The following is a 20,008-nucleotide window of genomic DNA, read 5'->3' on the forward strand; positions in this document are numbered from 1 at the left end:
ATTGAGAAGGAGAGAGAACAGACAGAGCAGAGAAATGGAGAGATTGAGGAGAGAGAACAGACAGATCAGAGAAATGAAGAGATTGAGAAGGAGAGAGAACAGACAGAGCAGAGAAATGGAGAGATTGAGAAGGAGAGAGAACAGACAGAGCAGAGAAATGGAGAGATTGAGAAGGAGAGAGAACAGACAGAGCAGAGAAATGGAGAGATTGAGAAGGAGAGAGAACAGACAGAGCAGAGAAATGAAGAGATTGAGAAGGAGAGAAAGAACAGACAGAGCAGAGAAATGAAGAGATTGAGAAGGAGAGAGAACAGACAGAGCAGAGAAATGAAGAGATTGAGACGGAGAGAAAGAACAGACAGAGCAGAGAAATTGAGAGATTGAGAAGGAGAGAGAACAGACAGAGCAGAGAAATGAAGAGATTGAGAAGGAGAGAGAACAGACAGAGCAGAGAAATGGAGAGATTGAGAAGGAGAGAAAGAACAGACAGAGCAGAGAAATGGAGAGATTGAGAAGGAGAGAGAACAGACAGAGCAGAGAAATGGAGAGATTGAGAAGGAGAGAGAGAGAACAGAAAGAGCAGAGAAATGAAGAGATTGAGAAGGAGAGAAAGAACAGACAGAGCAGAGAAATGAAGAGATTGAGAAGGAGAGAGAACAGACAGAGCAGAGAAATGAAGAGATTGAGACGGAGAGAAAGAACAGACAGAGCAGAGAAATGGAGAGATTGAGAAGGAGAGAGAACAGACAGAGCAGAGAAATGAAGAGATTGAGACGGAGAGAAAGAACAGACAGAGCAGAGAAATTGAGAGATTGAGAAGGAGAGAGAACAGACAGAGCAGAGAAATGAAGAGATTGAGAAGGAGAGAGAACAGACAGAGCAGAGAAATGGAGAGATTGAGAAGGAGAGAAAGAACAGACAGAGCAGAGAAATGGAGAGATTGAGAAGGAGAGAGAGAACAGACAGAGCAGAGAAATGGAGAGATTGAGAAGGAGAGAGAGAGAACAGAAAGAGCAGAGAAATGAAGAGATTGAGAAGGAGAGAAAGAACAGACAGAGCAGAGAAATGAAGAGATTGAGAAGGAGAGAAATAACAGACAGAGCAGAGAAATGGAGAGATTGAGAAGGAGAAAGAACAGACAGAGCAGAGAAATGGAGAGATCGAGAAGGAGAGAAAGAACAGACAGAGCAGAGAAATGGAGAGATTGAGAAGGAGAGAGAACAGACAGAGCAGAGAAATGGAGAGATTGAGAAGGAGAGAAAGAACAGACAGAGCAGAGAAATGGAGAGATTGAGAAGGAGAGAAAGAACAGACAGAGCAGAGAAATGAAGAGATTGAGAAGGAGAGAGAACAGTCAGAGCAGAGAAATGAAGAGATTGAGAAGGAGAGAAAGAACAGACAGAGCAGAGAAATGAAGAGATTGAGAAGGAGAGAAAGAACAGACAGAGCAGAGAAATTAAGAGATTGAGAAGGAGAGAAAGAACAGACAGAGCAGAGAAATGAAGAGATTGAGGAGAGAGAACAGAGAGCAGAGAAATGAAGAGATTGAGAAGGAGAGAACAGACAGAGCAGAGAAATGAAGAGATTGAGAAGGAGAGTGAGAACAGACAGAGCAGATAAATGGAGAGATTGAGAAGGAGAGAAAGAACAGACAGAGCAGAGAAATGGAGAGATTGAGAAGGAGAAAGAACAGACAGAGCAGAGAAATGGAGAGATTGAGAAGGAGAGAAAGAACAGACAGAGCAGAGAAATGGAGAGATTGAGAAGGAGAGAGAACAGACAGAGCAGAGAAATGGAGAGATTGAGGAGAGAAAGAACAGACAGAGCAGAGAAATTAAGAGATTGAGAAGGAGAGAGAACAGACAGAGCAGAGAAATGAAGAGATTGAGAAGGAGAGAAAGAACAGACAGAGCAGAGAAATGAAGAGATTGAGAAGGAGAGAAAGAACAGACAGAGCAGAGAAATGAAGAGATTGAGAAGGAGAGAAATAACAGACAGAGCAGAGAAATGGAGAGATTGAGAAGGAGAAAGAACAGACAGAGCAGAGAAATTGAGAGATTGAGAAGGAGAGAAAGAACAGACAGAGCAGAGAAATGGAGAGATTGAGAAGGAGAGAGAACAGACAGAGCAGAGAAATGGAGAGATTGAGAAGGAGAGAAAGAACAGACAGAGCAGAGAAATGGAGAGATTGAGAAGGAGAGAAAGAACAGACAGAGCAGAGAAATGAAGAGATTGAGAAGGAGAGAGAACAGTCAGAGCAGAGAAATGAAGAGATTGAGAAGGAGAGAAAGAACAGACAGAGCAGAGAAATTAAGAGATTGAGAAGGAGAGAAAGAACAGACAGAGCAGAGAAATTAAGAGATTGAGAAGGAGAGAAAGAACAGACAGAGCAGAGAAATGAAGAGATTGAGGAGAGAGAACAGAGAGCAGAGAAATGAAGAGATTGAGAAGGAGAGAACAGACAGAGCAGAGAAATGAAGAGATTGAGAAGGAGAGTGAGAACAGACAGATCAGATAAATGGAGAGATTGAGAAGGAGAGAGAACAGACAGAGCAGAGAAATGGAGAGATTGAGAAGGAGAGAAAGAACAGACAGAGCAGAGAAATGGAGAGATTGAGAAGGAGAGAGAACAGACAGAGCAGAGAAATGGAGAGATTGAGAAGGAGAGAGAACAGACAGAGCAGAGAAATGGAGAGATTGAGGAGAGAAAGAACAGACAGAGCAGAGAAATTAAGAGATTGAGAAGGAGAGAGAACAGACAGAGCAGAGAAATGAAGAGATTGAGAAGGAGAGAAAGAACAGACAGAGCAGAGAAATGAAGAGATTGAGAAGGAGAGAAAGAACAGACAGAGCAGAGAAATGAAGAGATTGAGAAGGAGAGAAAGAACAGACAGAGCAGAGAAATGGAGAGATTGAGAAGGAGAGAAAGAACAGACAGAGCAGAGAAATGGAGAGATTGAGAAGGAGAGAGAACAGACAGAGCAGAGAAATGGAGAGATTGAGGAGAGAAAGAACAGACAGAGCAGAAAAATTAAGAGATTGAGAAGGAGAGAGAACAGACAGAGCAGAGAAATGAAGAGATTGAGAAGGAGAGAAAGAACAGACAGAGCAGAGAAATGAAGAGATTGAGAAGGAGAGAAAGAACAGACAGAGCAGAGAAATGAAGAGATTGAGAAGGAGAGAAATAACAGACAGAGCAGAGAAATGGAGAGATTGAGAAGGAGAAAGAACAGACAGAGCAGAGAAATTGAGAGATTGAGAAGGAGAGAAAGAACAGACAGAGCAGAGAAATGGAGAGATTGAGAAGGAGAGAGAACAGACAGAGCAGAGAAATGGAGAGATTGAGAAGGAGAGAAAGAACAGACAGAGCAGAGAAATGGAGAGATTGAGAAGGAGAGAAAGAACAGACAGAGCAGAGAAATGAAGAGATTGAGAAGGAGAGAGAACAGTCAGAGCAGAGAAATGAAGAGATTGAGAAGGAGAGAAAGAACAGACAGAGCAGAGAAATTAAGAGATTGAGAAGGAGAGAAAGAACAGACAGAGCAGAGAAATTAAGAGATTGAGAAGGAGAGAAAGAACAGACAGAGCAGAGAAATGAAGAGATTGAGGAGAGAGAACAGAGAGCAGAGAAATGAAGAGATTGAGAAGGAGAGAACAGACAGAGCAGAGAAATGAAGAGATTGAGAAGGAGAGTGAGAACAGACAGATCAGATAAATGGAGAGATTGAGAAGGAGAGAGAACAGACAGAGCAGAGAAATGGAGAGATTGAGAAGGAGAAAGAACAGACAGAGCAGAGAAATGGAGAGATTGAGAAGGAGAGAAAGAACAGACAGAGCAGAGAAATGGAGAGATTGAGAAGGAGAGAGAACAGACAGAGCAGAGAAATGGAGAGATTGAGGGGAGAAAGAACAGACAGAGCAGAGAAATTAAGAGATTGAGAAGGAGAGAGAACAGACAGAGCAGAGAAATGAAGAGATTGAGAAGGAGAGAAAGAACAGACAGAGCAGAGAAATGAAGAGATTGAGAAGGAGAGAAAGAACAGACAGAGCAGAGAAATGAAGAGATTGAGAAGGAGAGAAAGAACAGACAGAGCAGAGAAATGGAGAGATTGAGAAGGAGAGAAAGAACAGACAGAGCAGAGAAATGGAGAGATTGAGAAGGAGAGAGAACAGACAGAGCAGAGAAATGGAGAGATTGAGGAGAGAAAGAACAGACAGAGCAGAGAAATGAAGAGATTGAGAAGGAGAGAGAACAGACAGAGCAGAGAAATGGAGAGATTGAGAAGGAGAGAGAACAGACAGAGCAGAGAAATGGAGAGATTGAGAAGGAGAGAAAGAACAGACAGAGCAGAGAAATGAAGAGATTGAGAAGGAGAGAGAACAGACAGAGCAGAGAAATGGAGAGATTGAGAAGGAGAGAGAGAACAGACAGAGCAGAGAAATGGAGAGATTGAGAAGGAGAGAAAGAACAGACAGAGCAGAGAAATGGAGAGATTGAGAAGGAGAGAGAACAGACAGAGCAGAGAAATTGAGAGATTGAGAAGGAGAGAAATAACAGACAGAGCAGAGAAATGGAGAGATTGAGAAGGAGAGAGAACAGACAGAACAGATAAATGAAGAGATTGAGAAGGAGAGAGAACAGACAGAGCAGAGAAATGGAGAGATTGAGAAGGAGAGAGAACAGACAGATCAGAGAAATGAAGAGATTGAGAAGGAGAGAGAACAGACAGAGCAGAGAAATGGAGAGATTGAGAAGCAGAGAGAGCAGAGAAATGGAGAGATTGAGAAGGAGAGAGAACAGACAGAGCAGAGAAATTGAGAGATTGAGAAGGAGAGAGAACAGACAGAGCAGAGAAATGAAGAGATTGAGAAGGAGAGAAAGAACAGACAGAGCAGAGAAATGAAGAGATTGAGAAGGAGAGAGAACAGACAGAGCAGAGAAATGAAGAGATTGAGACGGAGAGAAAGAACAGACAGAGCAGAGAAATTGAGAGATTGAGAAGGAGAGAGAACAGACAGAGCAGAGAAATGGAGAGATTGAGAAGGAGAGAGAACAGACAGAGCAGAGAAATGGAGAGATTGAGAAGGAGAGAAAGAACAGACAGAGCAGAGAAATGAAGAGATTGAGAAGGAGAAAGAACAGACAGAGCAGAGAAATGGAGAGATTGAGAAGGAGAGAGAGAACAGACAGAGCAGAGAAATGGAGAGAGTGAGAAGGAGAGAAAGAACAGACAGAGCAGAGAAATGGAGAGATTGAGAAGGAGAGAGAACAGACAGAGCAGAGAAATGGAGAGATTGAGAAGGAGAGAAAGAACAGACAGAGCAGAGAAATGAAGAGATTGAGAAGGAGAGAGAACAGACAGAGCAGAGAAATGGAGAGATTGAGAAGGAGAGAAAGAACAGACAGAGCAGAGAAATGAAGAGATTGAGAAGGAGAGAGAACAGACAGAGCAGAGAAATGGAGAGATTGAGAAGGAGAGAGAGAACAGACAGAGCAGAGAAATGGAGAGATTGAGAAGGAGAGAAAGAACAGACAGAGCAGAGAAATGGAGAGATTGAGAAGGAGAGAGAACAGACAGAGCAGAGAAATTGAGAGATTGAGAAGGAGAGAAAGAACAGACAGAGCAGAGAAATGGAGAGATTGAGAAGGAGAGAGAACAGACAGAACAGATAAATGAAGAGATTGAGAAGGAGAGAGAACAGACAGAGCAGAGAAATGGAGAGATTGAGAAGGAGAGAGAACAGACAGATCAGAGAAATGAAGAGATTGAGAAGGAGAGAGAACAGACAGAGCAGAGAAATGGAGAGATTGAGAAGGAGAGAGAACAGACAGAGCAGAGAAATGGAGAGATTGAGAAGGAGAGAGAACAGACAGAGCAGAGAAATTGAGAGATTGAGAAGGAGAGAGAACAGACAGAGCAGAGAAATGAAGAGATTGAGAAGGAGAGAAAGAACAGACAGAGCAGAGAAATGAAGAGATTGAGAAGGAGAGAGAACAGACAGAGCAGAGAAATGGAGAGATTGAGAAGGAGAGAAAGAACAGACAGAGCAGAGAAATGGAGAGATTGAGAAGGAGAGAGAACAGACAGAGCAGAGAAATGGAGAGATTGAGAAGGAGAGAGAACAGACAGAGCAGAGAAATGGAGAGATTGAGAAGGAGAGAAAGAACAGACAGAGCAGAGAAATGAAGAGATTGTGAAGGAGAGAGAACAGACAGAGCAGAGAAATGGAGAGATTGGGAAGGAGAGAGAGAAAAGACAGAGCAGAGAAATGGAGAGATTGAGAAAAGGAGAAAGAACAGACAGAGCAGAGAAATGGAGAGATTGAGAAGGAGAGAGAACAGACAGAGCAGAGAAATTGAGAGATTGAGAAGGAGAGAAAGAACAGACAGAGCAGAGAAATGGAGAGATTGAGAAGGAGAGAGAACAGACAGAACAGATAAATGAAGAGATTGAGAAGGAGAGAGAACAGACAGAGCAGAGAAATGGAGAGATTGAGAAGGAGAGAGAACAGACAGATCAGAGAAATGAAGAGATTGAGAAGGAGAGAGAACAGACAGAGCAGAGAAATGGAGAGATTGAGAAGGAGAGAGAACAGACAGAGCAGAGAAATGGAGAGATTGAGAAGGAGAGAGAACAGACAGAGCAGAGAAATTGAGAGATTGAGAAGGAGAGAGAACAGACAGAGCAGAGAAATGAAGAGATTGAGAAGGAGAGAAAGAACAGACAGAGCAGAGAAATGAAGAGATTGAGAAGGAGAGAGAACAGACAGAGCAGAGAAATGAAGAGATTGAGAAGGAGAGAAAGAACAGACAGAGCAGAGAAATGAAGAGATTGAGAAGGAGAGAAAGAACAGACAGAGCAGAGAAATGAAGAGATTGAGAAGGAGAGAGAACAGACAGAGCAGAGAAATGGAGAGATTGAGAAGGAGAGAAAGAACAGACAGAGCAGAGAAATGGAGAGATTGAGAAGGAGAGAGAACAGACAGAGCAGAGAAATGGAGAGATTGAGAAGGAGAGAGAGAGAACAGAAAGAGCAGAGAAATGAAGAGATTGAGAAGGAGAGAGAACAGTCAGAGCAGAGAAATGAAGAGATTGAGAAGGAGAGAAAGAACAGACAGAGCAGAGAAATGAAGAGATTGAGAAGGAGAGAACAGACAGAGCAGAGAAATGAAGAGATTGAGAAGGAGAGTGAGAACAGACAGAGCAGATAAATGGAGAGATTGAGAAGGAGAGAGAACAGACAGAGCAGAGAAATGGAGAGATTGAGAAGGAGAAAGAACAGACAGAGCAGAGAAATGGAGAGATTGAGAAGGAGAGAAAGAACAGACAGAGCAGAGAAATGGAGAGATTGAGAAGGAGAGAGAACAGACAGAGCAGAGAAATGGAGAGATTGAGAAGGAGAGAAAGAACAGACAGAGCAGAGAAATGAAGAGATTGAGAAGGAGAGAGAACAGACAGAGCAGAGAAATGAAGAGATTGAGAAGGAGAGAAAGAACAGACAGAGCAGGGAAATGAAGAGATTGAGAAGGAGAGAAAGAACAGACAGAGCAGAGAAATTAAGAGATTGAGAAGGAGAGAAAGAACAGACAGAGCAGAGAAATTAAGAGATTGAGAAGGAGAGAGAACAGACAGAGCAGAGAATGTTACACATCCGCCACGCTGATCCTCAACACGGGGCCCCTCCAGGACCTCTATACCAGGCTGTGTCAGAGGAAGGCCCTAAAAGTTGTCAAAAGCTCCAGACAACCTAGTCATAGACTGTTCTCAATGCTACCGCACGGCAAGCGGTATCGGAGCGCCAAGTCTAGGTCCAAGAGGCTTCTTAACAGCTTCTACCCCCAAGCCATAAGACTGCTGAACAGCAAATCAAATGGCTATTCAGACTATTTGCATTGTCACCCCCCCCTTTGTTTTTACCCCCCCTCTGTTATGCTGCTGCTACTCTCTGTTTATTATCTATGCATAGTCACTTTAACTCTCCCTACAGTACATGTACATATTACCTCAATTACCTCGACTAACTGGTGCCCCCTGATAGCCTCGCTCCTGTTATTTTACTGCTGCTCTTTAATTATTTTAAAATTTTAAAACAATTGTATCTATTTTTTACTTAACACTTATTTTTCTTAAAACGACATTATTGATTAAGGGCTTGTAAGTAAGTATTTCACTGTTGAAAACGGCGCATGTGACAAATAAAACTCTAGTTTAGTCCAGTTGATTGGTAATCAACTCGCTGGGCTACTCCTCGAACCCTGTATGTAGGGACTTGTACAATACTATTACTTGAATCGACTATTGAACTTGACATTTGTGTCTGTCTTTATTATTTAATCTGAAATATCATACAGAAACATGGTATCAGCTCGAAAACCTCGACGTTTGTTATTTTTGTAGCTAAGTACATTATAGGCGCAGTTAGGTTCCAAATGTGAACGCATGCCGTAGTCTACTGCTAATGTTAGTCACACCACTGATCAAATTGTTGTTAGCTGGCTGTCTGGCTACCATCACCACCTACCTCGATGGCTGAAGGCAAAGAGATCTCCTTTTTCATCGCTATGGCAGCAAACATTCCGCTACCAAAACCCGTGGTTCTCACAGGGGACTGGAATACTACTTGGGACAACTTCAGGGATGAATTCGAGGACTATGCGCTAGGGACTGGTCTACATGAAAAACCCAATGAGGTCCAAGCGGCAACTCTGAGGAGCTTAGTGGGCAGCGAATGCAGGCACATCTGCCGGCACGCACAATCTCACCCACGCAACACAACAACAGGGTGATGCAAAGGCCATAATGGATGCATTGGGGAATTCGTTTTTGGAAGCTGCAAACAGGAAGAGGGTGAGTCAGTACACAACTTTGTAACCGGTTTGAGGGAAAGATCCGCTACTTGTGAATACGGGGGATTGAAAGATGAACTGATTTGTGACAAAATAGTATTGGGAATTGCAAATGAGGACACACGCCGGTGTCTACTAAGAGAGAGAAGTTTAACATTAGTAAATGGTAGAGGTTGACCGATTAATCGCAATGGGCAATTAATTAGGGCCCGATTTCAGGTTTTCATAACAATCGGTAATCTGCATTTTTGGACACCGATCATGGCTGATTACATTGCAATCCACGAGCAGATTGCGTGGCAGGCTGAACACTTGTTACGCGAGTGCAGCAAGGAGCCACGGTAAGGTGCTAGCTAGCATTAAACTTCTCTTATAAAAAACAATCAATCATACATAATCACTAGATAACTACACATGGTAGCTAGTTTAACTAGCTTGTCCTGCGTTGCAAATAATCAATGTGGTGCCTGTTAATTTATCATCGAATTACAGCCTAAAAAAGCACTGTCGTTGCACCAATGTGTACCTAACCATAAACATCAATGTCTTTCTTAAAATCAACACAAATATATATTTTTAAACTGGCATATTTATTGCCTGCTAACATGAATTTCTTTTAACTAGGGAAATTGTGTCACTTCTCTTGCGTTCTGTGCAACAGAGTCAGGGTATATGCAGCAGTTTGGGCCACCTGGCTCGTTGCGAACTGTGTGAAGACTATTTCTTCCTAACAAAGACGGCCAACTTCGCCAAACGGGGAATGATTTAACAAAAGCACATTTGCGAAAAAAGCACAACCGTTGCACGACTGCACCGAACCATAAACATCAATGCCTTTCTTAAAATCAATACACAGAAGCATATATTTTTAAACCTGCCTATTTAGTGAAAATAAATTAATGTTAGCAGGCAATATTAACTCGGGAAATTGTGTCACTTCTCTTGCGTTCATTGCACGCAGAGTCAGGGTATATGCAACAGTTTGGGCCGCCTGGCTCGTTGCGAACTAATTTGCCAGAATTGTACATAATTATGACATAACATTGAAAGTTGTGCAATGTAACAGCAATATTTAGACTTATGGATGCCACCCGTTAGATAAAATACGGAACGGTTCCGTATTTCACTGAAAGAATAAACATTTTGTTTTCGAAATTGTAGTTTCCGGATTTGACCATATTAATGACCAAAGGCTCGTATTTCTGGTTGTTATTATATTATAATTAAGTCTATGATTTGATAGCACTGTCTGACTGAGCGGTGGTAGGCAGCAGCAGGCTCGTAAGCATTCATTCAAACAGCACTTTCCTGTGTTTGCCAGCAGCTCTTCGCAATGCTTCAAGCGTGTTTATGACTTCAAGCCTATCAACTCCCGAGATTAGGCTGGTAATAATAAAGTGCCAATTAGAACATCCAATAGTCAAAGATATATGAAATACAAACTGTATAGAGAGAAATAGTCCTATAATAACTACAACCTAAAACTTCTTACCTGGGAATATTGAAGACTCATATTAAAAGGAACCACCAGCTTTCATATGTTCTCATGTTCTGAGCAAGGAACTTAAACGTTAAGATTTTTTACATGGCACATATTGCACTTTTACTTTCTTCTCCAACACTTTTTTTGCATTATTTAAACCAAATTGAACATGTTTCATTATTTATTTGAGACTAAATTGAATTTATTGATGTATTATATTAAGTTCTAATATGTGTTCATTGTTCATTCAGTATTGTTGTAATTGTCATTATTACAAATATATATATAAAATATCGGCTTTTTTTGGTTCTCCAATAATCGGTATCTGTATCGCCGTTGACAAATCACAATCGGTCAACCTCTAGTAAATTCCATTGAAATGTGCCGCCCTGCTGAAGTCGTCACTGACATGAGAATGAGAGCAATATAAATGGAAACCCCACACACTGACGCTGAGACTGTTCACGCTGTTGCCAGGCAAACATTCAGACAAAACCAATCAAGGCAGAGTAATTCACCACGAATGGCGAACACAGATAGCCCCATAGCATGCAAATACTGTGGAAATGCACACGCAAGACGCAAAGACCACTGCTCTGCCTATGGAAAGCCATGCAGAGCTTGTGGAACTAATAATCACTTTGCAAAAGTGTGTCTCAAAAGCAAAAGAAGGGTGAGTGAGGGCAAGAGTCACTGTGTTGATGATGTCACTCAATGTTCAGAACAGTGAAAGTGACATTTACATGTATGAATCCATTGGGATTGTACACTCAAGAGGGAAGAAATTGTTTGTGACACTACGATAACACAACAAGCTGCAAAAAGTAAACTGGATTCCGGTGCTACGTGCAACGGAATCAATCTGGCACCTGACACACATCTCTTGCCCAGCGATACTAGACTAAAGTTGTACTCAGGAGAGCTAATGAGCTCTATGGGCATCTTTGAAACTGAATGTGTTATTCGGGGACACAAATACAAGCTGGAGTTTGAGATCGTGAAAAGCAGTCAACATCCTCTCCTCTAAGGCTATACATGTGAACGCCTGGAACTGATGCAGTTCCCCGTACCAAATGACCTGCACATTGTGGAGCATGTCCAGCATGGATCCCCCGCCAAAGAACAACTACTCAGCAGATATGACGATGTATTCAACAGACCTGTTGAATCAGTACCTGCAGGGGTACATTTTGAATTGGATGACAGTGTCACTCCAGTCTAGCGTGCTTCTCGTAATGTGCCCATTGCAATGAAAGTGGCTGTGAAGGCCCAGCTGACAAGTATGAGGGCGATGGCCACATGACATCTGTGACTGAACCAACTGACTGGATCAGCAATATGGTCATAGTGAAAAAACCAGAGAAGCTGAGAGTCTGCATTGACCCAAAGCATCTGAACCAAGAACTGCAAAATTTCCACTACATCATGCCGACACTGAAGGATGTCCTCTACAAGCTTCCCAAGGCCAGGATTTTCACCTCTTTGGTGTCTCTGAGGCGCCTGAGGTAGACCAACACAAGCAGCACGAGTTAATGGCTGGGCTCAAGGACATTGAACCTATTGCTGATGATGTCCTGATTGTAGGTTGCGGTGACAAAGAAGCAGTATGCAACCACGATGTGAAGCTCCTGGCACTGATGGAGCATTGCCGATCAGTTAAGCTGCGCCTTGGCCTGAAGAAGCTGCAGCTCAAGGTGAAAGACGTCCACTTCCATGGTCACATTCTCTCAGCCATAGGCCTGAAGCCAGACCCAGACAAAGTCAGAGCGATCCTCGACAAACCCGTCTGATGCAAAATGAGTGCAGCGTCTAATCGGCATACCTATCAGCAGCTGGTGGACTAAGACACACCATGGCACAGCTATCCAAACACGAGGCCACAGTGCAAGAGATTCAATCTCTGGCTTCATCCATGCCTGTGTTGCGCGACTACAACGTTACGAAGCCTGTCACAATCCAGGGCGACTCCAGGCAATGTGGACTTGGGTGCTGCCTTAGGCAGGAAGGCCAGCCCGTTGCATTTGCCTCAAGAGCGCTCAGCCCCACCAAACAAAACTATGCACAAATTGAGAAAGAGTGCCTCAGCATGGTCTATTCTCCAGTGATTCCATCACTACTTATATGGTCACAGCTGAAACTGACCACAAACCACTCATTGCCATATTCAGTAAAACTCTCCTCAACGAGCCCAAGATGCTTCAAAGCATGCTCCTGACTCTGCAAAATTACAGCCTGAAGGTCATCTACAAGCCAGGACCAGAGATGTATACACACTGAGCAGGGCAACAGCACAATGTACAGGCAGAGGCACTGCCTATCAGTGACATGCCATCTGTTTGCTACAGCAGGAACAACAAGATGTTCGACAGATCAATCAGGCAGACTACTTGAACATCACAGATCACCGCCTAGCCCAGATCAGACAACACACTGACTAGGCCGAACACCTGCAGTCACTGAAGTCCATGGTTCTCACAGGTTGGCCATACTGAAGGAGGAGACACCTTTCACATGAGAGAATAATGGACCTTTCGAGACGGGATCAGCGTGCAAAATGGCATCTTGTTCAGAGATCAGAAGATCATTATCTCCAAATCACTACGTCCAGAGATGTTTACCCGCATACACTCCAGTCACATTGTAGGTGCTATCACCAGGCACGCAAACATGTAAGCAGAAATGAAAGACTTTGTCAGCAGCTGTACCACGTGCAACGAGTACACTCATGAACAGCAAAAGGAAAGCATGATGTCAGATGGCCCACAAGGGCCTGGCAAATCATCAGCATGGACTTATTCAGCCACAGACAAAAGGACTGTCTTCTCATCGTTGATCACTACTCTGACTTTTGGGAAATTGAACTGCTCCCTGACTTGTCTGCAGAGACGGTCATAAAGCGCTGCAAGGCGCAGTTTGACAAGGTAATCACAGACAATGGCCCAAAATTCACTGCACAGTTAAAGTGTTTTGCCTCAGAATGGGAGTTTGACCACGTGACCTCCTCTTCAAGGCACCCATAAGCAAATGGCAAGGCAGAGTCAGCTGTCAAGATTGCAAGAAACCTGTTACACAGGGCCTTGCGTGACAGCAACGACCCCTGATATAAACCTGTTACGCAGGGCCTTGCATGATAGCAACGACCCCTGATATAAACCTATTACGCAGGGCCTTGCATGATAGCAACGACCCCTGATATAAACCTGTTACGCAGGGCCTTGCATGATAGCAACGACCCCTGATATAAACCTGTTACGCAGGGCCTTGCATGATAGCAACGACCCCTGATATAAACCTGTTACGCAGGGCCTTGCATGATAGCAACGACCCCTGATATAAACCTGTTACGCAGGGCCTTGCATGATAGCAACGACCCCTTATATAAACCTGTTACGCAGGGCCTTGCGTGACAGCAACAACCCCTGATATAAACCTGTTAAGTAGGGCCTTGCATGATAGCAACGACCCCTGATATAAACCTGTTACGCAGGGCCTTGCATGATAGCAACAACCCCTGATATAAACCTGTTACGCAGGGCCTTGCGTGACAGCAACGACCCCTGATATAAACCTGTTACGCAGGGCCTTGCATGATAGCAACGACCCCTGATATAAACCTGTTACGCAGGGCCTTGCATGATAGCAACGACCCCTGATATAAACCTGTTACGCAGGGCCTTGCATGATAGCAACGACCCCTGATATAAACCTGTTACGCAGGGCCTTGCATGATAGCAACGACCCCTGATATAAACCTGTTACGCAGGGCCTTGCGTGACAGCAACAACCCCTGATATAAACCTGTTACACAGGGCCTTGCTTGATAGCAACAACCCCTGATATAAACCTGTTACGCAGGGCCTTGCGTGACAGCAACGACCCCTGATATAAACCTGTTACGCAGGGCCTTCCTTGATAGCAACGACCCCTGATATAAACCTGTTACGCAGGGCCTTGCATGATAGCAACGACCCCTGATATAAACCTGTTACGCAGGGCCTTGCATGATGGCAACGACCCCTGATATAAACCTGTTACGCAGGGCCTTGTGTGACGGAAATTACCCCTTGAAAGGACAGCAGCCCAGCAACAACGTCTTCTGTCCTGACGTCTGAAGACTACCATCCCTGTAGCCAACAAGCTACTTGAGCCCTGAGTCATGGTTGGTGTCACGGACAAACTACGTCACAGAAAGCAGCTCGCTAAGTGCTTCTACGACCGGACTGCTTGAGACCTACCAGAGCTGGAGATGAAACGATAAGGATGAAACCGCTGTCGGGAGACCACTCAGGACTTTGGAGCCCGGGCACATGCCTGCATAGAGTAGCACCACATTCTTACCTGCTGGATGTTGGTGGCTCCCTCTAACGTTGTAGTCAGGTGGATCTGCGCGTAGCAGAGCAGACAAACCAGAACACACAATACACTCACCTAGATGAGCTGGATCACAGTCCAGGCCTAAAGGCAAGGGGTGCAGAATTGAGACATGAGCCAACTGAGGGTGAGGCTTCTACCTTACCAGGCTCACCAGCTCGTGACCCTTGACCTACCCCTGTCAGGGCCCATACTTACTCACAGGTGGTTCGGCTGTGGAAGCCACCGGACAGACTTACTCTGTAAGGAAGTGACTGTGTTAACCTGTCCTCTGTTACTTAAAACAATAGTTTTAAGAAAAGAGGAAGACGACAACTGAAGTAAAAAGAACATGTAATTAATTTTAATTTGTTATGACTTGAGTGTTAAAAACGTAATGTTATGCTGTTATGTTTGCACTTTCTATTGAAAAGGATGATGTTACGGAGTCTAGTTGATTGGTAATCAACTAGCTGGGCTGCTCCACGGACCCTGTATGTAGGGACTTGTACAATACTTGAACATGACTATTGAACTTGACATTTGTGTCTGTCTTTATTATTTAATCTGACATATCATACAGAAACAGAGACAGACAGAGAGTGAGAGAGAAAGAGACAAAGAGTGATTGTGAGGGATGTCTGTGAGAATGTATTTTTCTCTCCTGTTGTTAAGGTGACACCCATAATTCCCCCATCACATGTTTTAGTCTCAATTATCTTAAAACAGAGTGTGTAAAATGCTGAAATACTACTGTTGGAAATACTACTACTGTTGGTAGTACCCAGGTACTATCCAATCATGAGTCAGCATTTTAATTGACGTAAAACTGCTGCTCCATGCAGTCTCCACAGACATAAAGTCATTTCTTTAGCACTTGTCTTTATTACTCTGATATTATTATGGTATTATTAAACAGTATTATTATAGTATATTGTAAGTTGTACTTAATGTAATATAACATGGTACCATGTCTCCTCTCTCAGCACGTAGGCTGTGACAACATCCTGAGCTCAGATGCCAAGGAGGACCGCTGCCGGGTGTGTGGAGGGGACGGCAGCACCTGTGAGGCCACAGAGGGACTGTTCAATGACTCTCTGCCCAGAGGAGGTAAGCCCCAGGCTGGGGACAGAACCTGATAGGGCTCCTTACTTCAGGTGTGCAAATGTTTAAGTTCCATACAAAGAAAAGGGGAGTGTATTGTGTGAAGAAGAGAAGCGTAGAGAAGATAAGAAGAGTGTATAGTGTACAGAAGACAGGAGTAGAGAAGAAGAGTGTATAGTGTACAGAAGACAGGAGTAGAGAAAAAGAGTGTATAGTGTACAGAAGACAGGAGTAGAGAAGAAGAGTGTATATTGTACAGAAGACAGGAGTAGAGAAGAAGAATGTATAGTGTACAGAAGACAAGAGTAGAGAAGAAGAGTGTATAGTGTACAGAAGACAGGAGTAGAGAAGAAGAGTGTATATTGTACAGAAGACAGGAGTAGAGAAGAAGAGTGTATATTGTACAGAAGACAGGAGTAGAGAAGAAGAGTGTATAATGTACAGAAGACAGGAGTAGAGAAGAAGAGTGTATAGTGTACAGAAGACAGGAGTAGAGAAGAAGAGTGTATAGTGTACAGAAGACAGGAGTAGAGAACAAGAGTGTATAGTGTACAGAAGACAGGAGTAGAGAAGAAGAGTGTATAGTGTACAGAAGACAGGAGTAGAGAACAAGAGTGTATAGTGTACACAAGACAGGAGTAGAGAAGAAGAGTGTATAATGTACAGAAGACAGGAGTAGAGAAGAAGAGTGTATAGTGTACAGAAGACAGGAGTAGAGAAAGAAGAGTGTATAGTGTACAGAAGACAGGAGTAGAGAAGAAGAGTGTATAGTGTACAGAAGACAGGAGTAGAGAAGAAGAGTGTATAGTGTACAGAAGACAGGAGTAGAGAACAAGAGTGTATAGTGTACAGAAGACAGGAGTAGAGAAGAAGAGTGTATAGTGTACAGAAGACAGGAGTAGAGAACAAGAGTGTATAGTGTACACAAGACAGGAGTAGAGAAGAAGAGTGTATAGTGTACAGAAGACAGGAGTAGAGAAGAAGAGTGTATATTGTACAGAAGACAGGAGTAGAGAAGAAGAGTGTATAGTGTACAGAAGACAGGAGTAGAGAAGAAGAGTGTATAGTGTACAGAAGACAGGAGTAGAGAAGAAGAGTGTATAGTGTACAGAAGACAGGAGTAGAGAAGAAGAGTGTATAGTGTACAGAAGACAGGAGTAGAGAAGAAGAGTGTATAGTGTACAGAAGACAGGAGTAGAGAAGAAGAGTGTATAGTGTACAGAAGACAGGAGTTGAGAAGAAGAGTGTATAGTGTACAGAAGACAGGAGTAGAGAAGAGAAGAAGCGTTTATAGTGGAGAGAATGTAGGAGTAGAGAGGAGTTTATAGTGTAGAGAAGACAAGTGTATAGAGAAGAGTAAATTATGTTTCTGAGAGTGTCCGCTACTCTGTGCGAACTGAAAGCTGCCAAACACTGCACATTTGTAATCACTTTCCGGGAGACACATCCCCATGCTGAAAAGCAAGGTAAAAACTATTTTTGGCAGAGCAGCCCTGTCCAAGGGCCAATGTAGCCAAAACACTTAATTTTTCATGGAAATCTTTCCCCCCTTTGTCACCCAATGATAAAGCATATGTTTTTGGGAGTTGAGAAACATGTTGTCAAAACATAAATGGAAGAATAATATATTCACATTAACTACATCATCCAATGAAGAACTCAGAGTGGAGATATGGCTTCATCCTAGAACTGGGTCCTAGACTAGTTGAGATATGGCTTCATCCTGCCACTGGGTCCTAGACTAGTGGAGATATGGCTTCATTCTGGCTCCAGGTCCAAGACTAGTTGAGATATGGCTTCATCCTGGCACTGGGTCCTAGACTAGTTGAGATATGGCTTCATCCTGCCACTGTGTCATAGACTAGTGGAGATATGGCTTCATCCTGCCACTGTGTCATAGACTAGTTGAGATATGGCTTCATCCTGCCACTGTGTCATAGACTAGTGGAGATATGGCTTCATTCTGGCTCCAGGTCCAATACTAGTTGAGATATGGCTTCATTCTGGCTCCAGGTCCAAGACTAGTTGAGATTTGCCTTCATTCCGGCTCTGGGTTCAAGACTAGTGAAGATATGGCTTCCCGCTCTGCCCTCAGACAAACCATCAAACATGCAAAGCGTCAATACAGGACTAAGATTGAATCCTACTACACCGGCTTTGACGCTCGTTGGATGTGGCAGGGCTTGAAAACTATTACGGACTACAAAGGGAAACCCAGCCGCGAGCTGCATAGTGAAGCAAGCCAACCAGATGAGCTAAATGCCTTTTATGCTCGCTTCAAGGCATGCAACACTGAAGCATGCATGAGAGCACCAACTGTTCCGGACAACTCCGTAGCCTACGTGAGCAAGACCTTTAAACAGGTCAACATTCAAGGCCGCGTGGCTATACGGATTATCAGGACGTATACTCAGAGCATGCGCGGACCAACTGGCAAGTGTCTTCACTGACATCTTCAACCTCTCCTTGACCAAGTCCGTAATGTGTCAAGCGGACCACCATAGTCCAAGAAAGCGAAGGTAACCTGCCTAAATGACTACCGCCCTGTAGCCCTCACATTGGTAGTCATGAAGTACTTTGCAAGGCTGGTCATGGCTCACACCAACACCATCATCCCGGAAACCTTAGACCCACTCCAATTTGCATACCGCCCCAAAAGATCCATAGATGACGCAATCTCAATTGCACTCCACACTGCCCTTTCCCACCTGGACAAAAGGAACACCTATGTGAGAATGCTGTTCATTGACTACAGCTTAGCGTTCAACACCACAGTGCCCTCAAAGCTCATCACTAAGCTAAGGACTAAACACCTCACTCTGCAACTGGATCCTGGACTTCCTGAAGGGCAGCCCCGTACCATCACTCATTCATATATCCTTATGTACATATTCTTTATCCCCTTACACTGTGTATAAGACAGTAGTTTTGGAATTTAGAGTTAGATTACTTGTTGGTTATTACTGCATTGTCGGAACTAGAAGCACAAGCATTTCGCTACACTCGCATTAACATCTGCTAACCATGTGTATGTGACACATAAAATTTGATTTGATTTGAGGTGGTAAGGGTAGGCAACAACACATCAACACAGGTCCCCTCAGGGGTGCATGCTTAGTCCTCTCCTGTACTCCCTGTTAATCCATGACTGCGTGAGCAAGCATGACTCCAACACCATCATTAAGTTTGCTGATAATGATGAGACAGCCTATAAGGAGGAGGTCAGAGACCTGGCAGTGTGGTGCCAGGACAACAACCTCTCCCTCAACAGGGGCAAGACAAAGGAGCTGATCGTGAACTACAGGAAGAGGAGGGCCGAACCTGCCCCCATTCACATTGACGGGGCTGTAGTGGAGCGGGTCGAAAGGTGTCCACATCACCAACAAACTGTCATGGTCCAAACACACCAAGACAGTCATGAAGAGGGCACAACAACAGTCAGGAGACGATTTGAAAAGAAAAGATTTGGCATGGGTCCCCAGATCCTTAAAAAGTTCTACAGCTGCACCATCGATAGCATACTGACCGGTTGCATCCCCGCCTGGTATGGCAACTGCTCGGCATCCGACCATAATGCACTACAGAGGGTAATGCGTAGGGCCCGGTACATCACTGGGACCAAGCTTCCTGCCATCCATGACCTCTAAACTAGGTGGTGTCAGAGGAAGGCTCAAATAATTGTCAAAGACTCCAGTCACCCAAGTCATAGACTGTTCTCTCTGCTTCCGGTATGGCAAGCGGTACCGGAGCACCAAGTCTAGGTCCATAAGGCTCCTTAACAGCTTCTAACCCCAAGCCATAAGACTTCTGAACAATGGATCAAATGGCCACCCAGACTATTTGCATTGACCCTCCCCCTTTGTTTTTACACTGCTGCTACTCTCTGTTTATTATCTATGCATAGTCACTTTACCCCTACCTACATGTACAAATGACCTTGACTAACCGTACCCGCACATTGATTCTGTACCGGTACCCCCTGTATATGGCCTCATTATTGTTGTTTTATTGTGTTACTTTTTATTTTATTTTTACTTTAGTTTATATAGTAAATATTTTCTTAAATACATTTTTTGAACTGCATTGTTGCTTAAAGGCTCGTAAGTAAGCATTTCACGGTAAGGTTGTTGTATTCAGCGCATGCGACAAATACAATTTGATTTGATTTTAGATAAAAACACGTTTTCCTTCTATGCTGTGTCTGTAATGGTTTTGTCCCCTTCT

At 43.7% G+C, this 20,008-nt stretch overlaps 1 protein-coding gene across 1 annotated transcript in view; it reads left to right on the forward strand.

Annotated features, from left to right (window-relative positions):
* The window catches only part of LOC118372715 (A disintegrin and metalloproteinase with thrombospondin motifs 6-like), a 174,654-nt gene that overhangs the window by 117,998 nt on the left and 36,648 nt on the right, over window positions 1-20,008 (forward strand). The window contains exon 17 of the mRNA XM_052458315.1: window positions 15,667-15,790. Within this exon, the coding sequence (XP_052314275.1) occupies window positions 15,667-15,790 (124 nt within the window). The remainder of the gene's footprint in view (window positions 1-15,666; window positions 15,791-20,008) is intronic.

Source organism: Oncorhynchus keta, chromosome 12, assembly GCF_023373465.1.
Source record: "Oncorhynchus keta strain PuntledgeMale-10-30-2019 chromosome 12, Oket_V2, whole genome shotgun sequence".
Taxonomy (NCBI): Eukaryota; Metazoa; Chordata; class Actinopteri; order Salmoniformes; family Salmonidae; genus Oncorhynchus; species Oncorhynchus keta.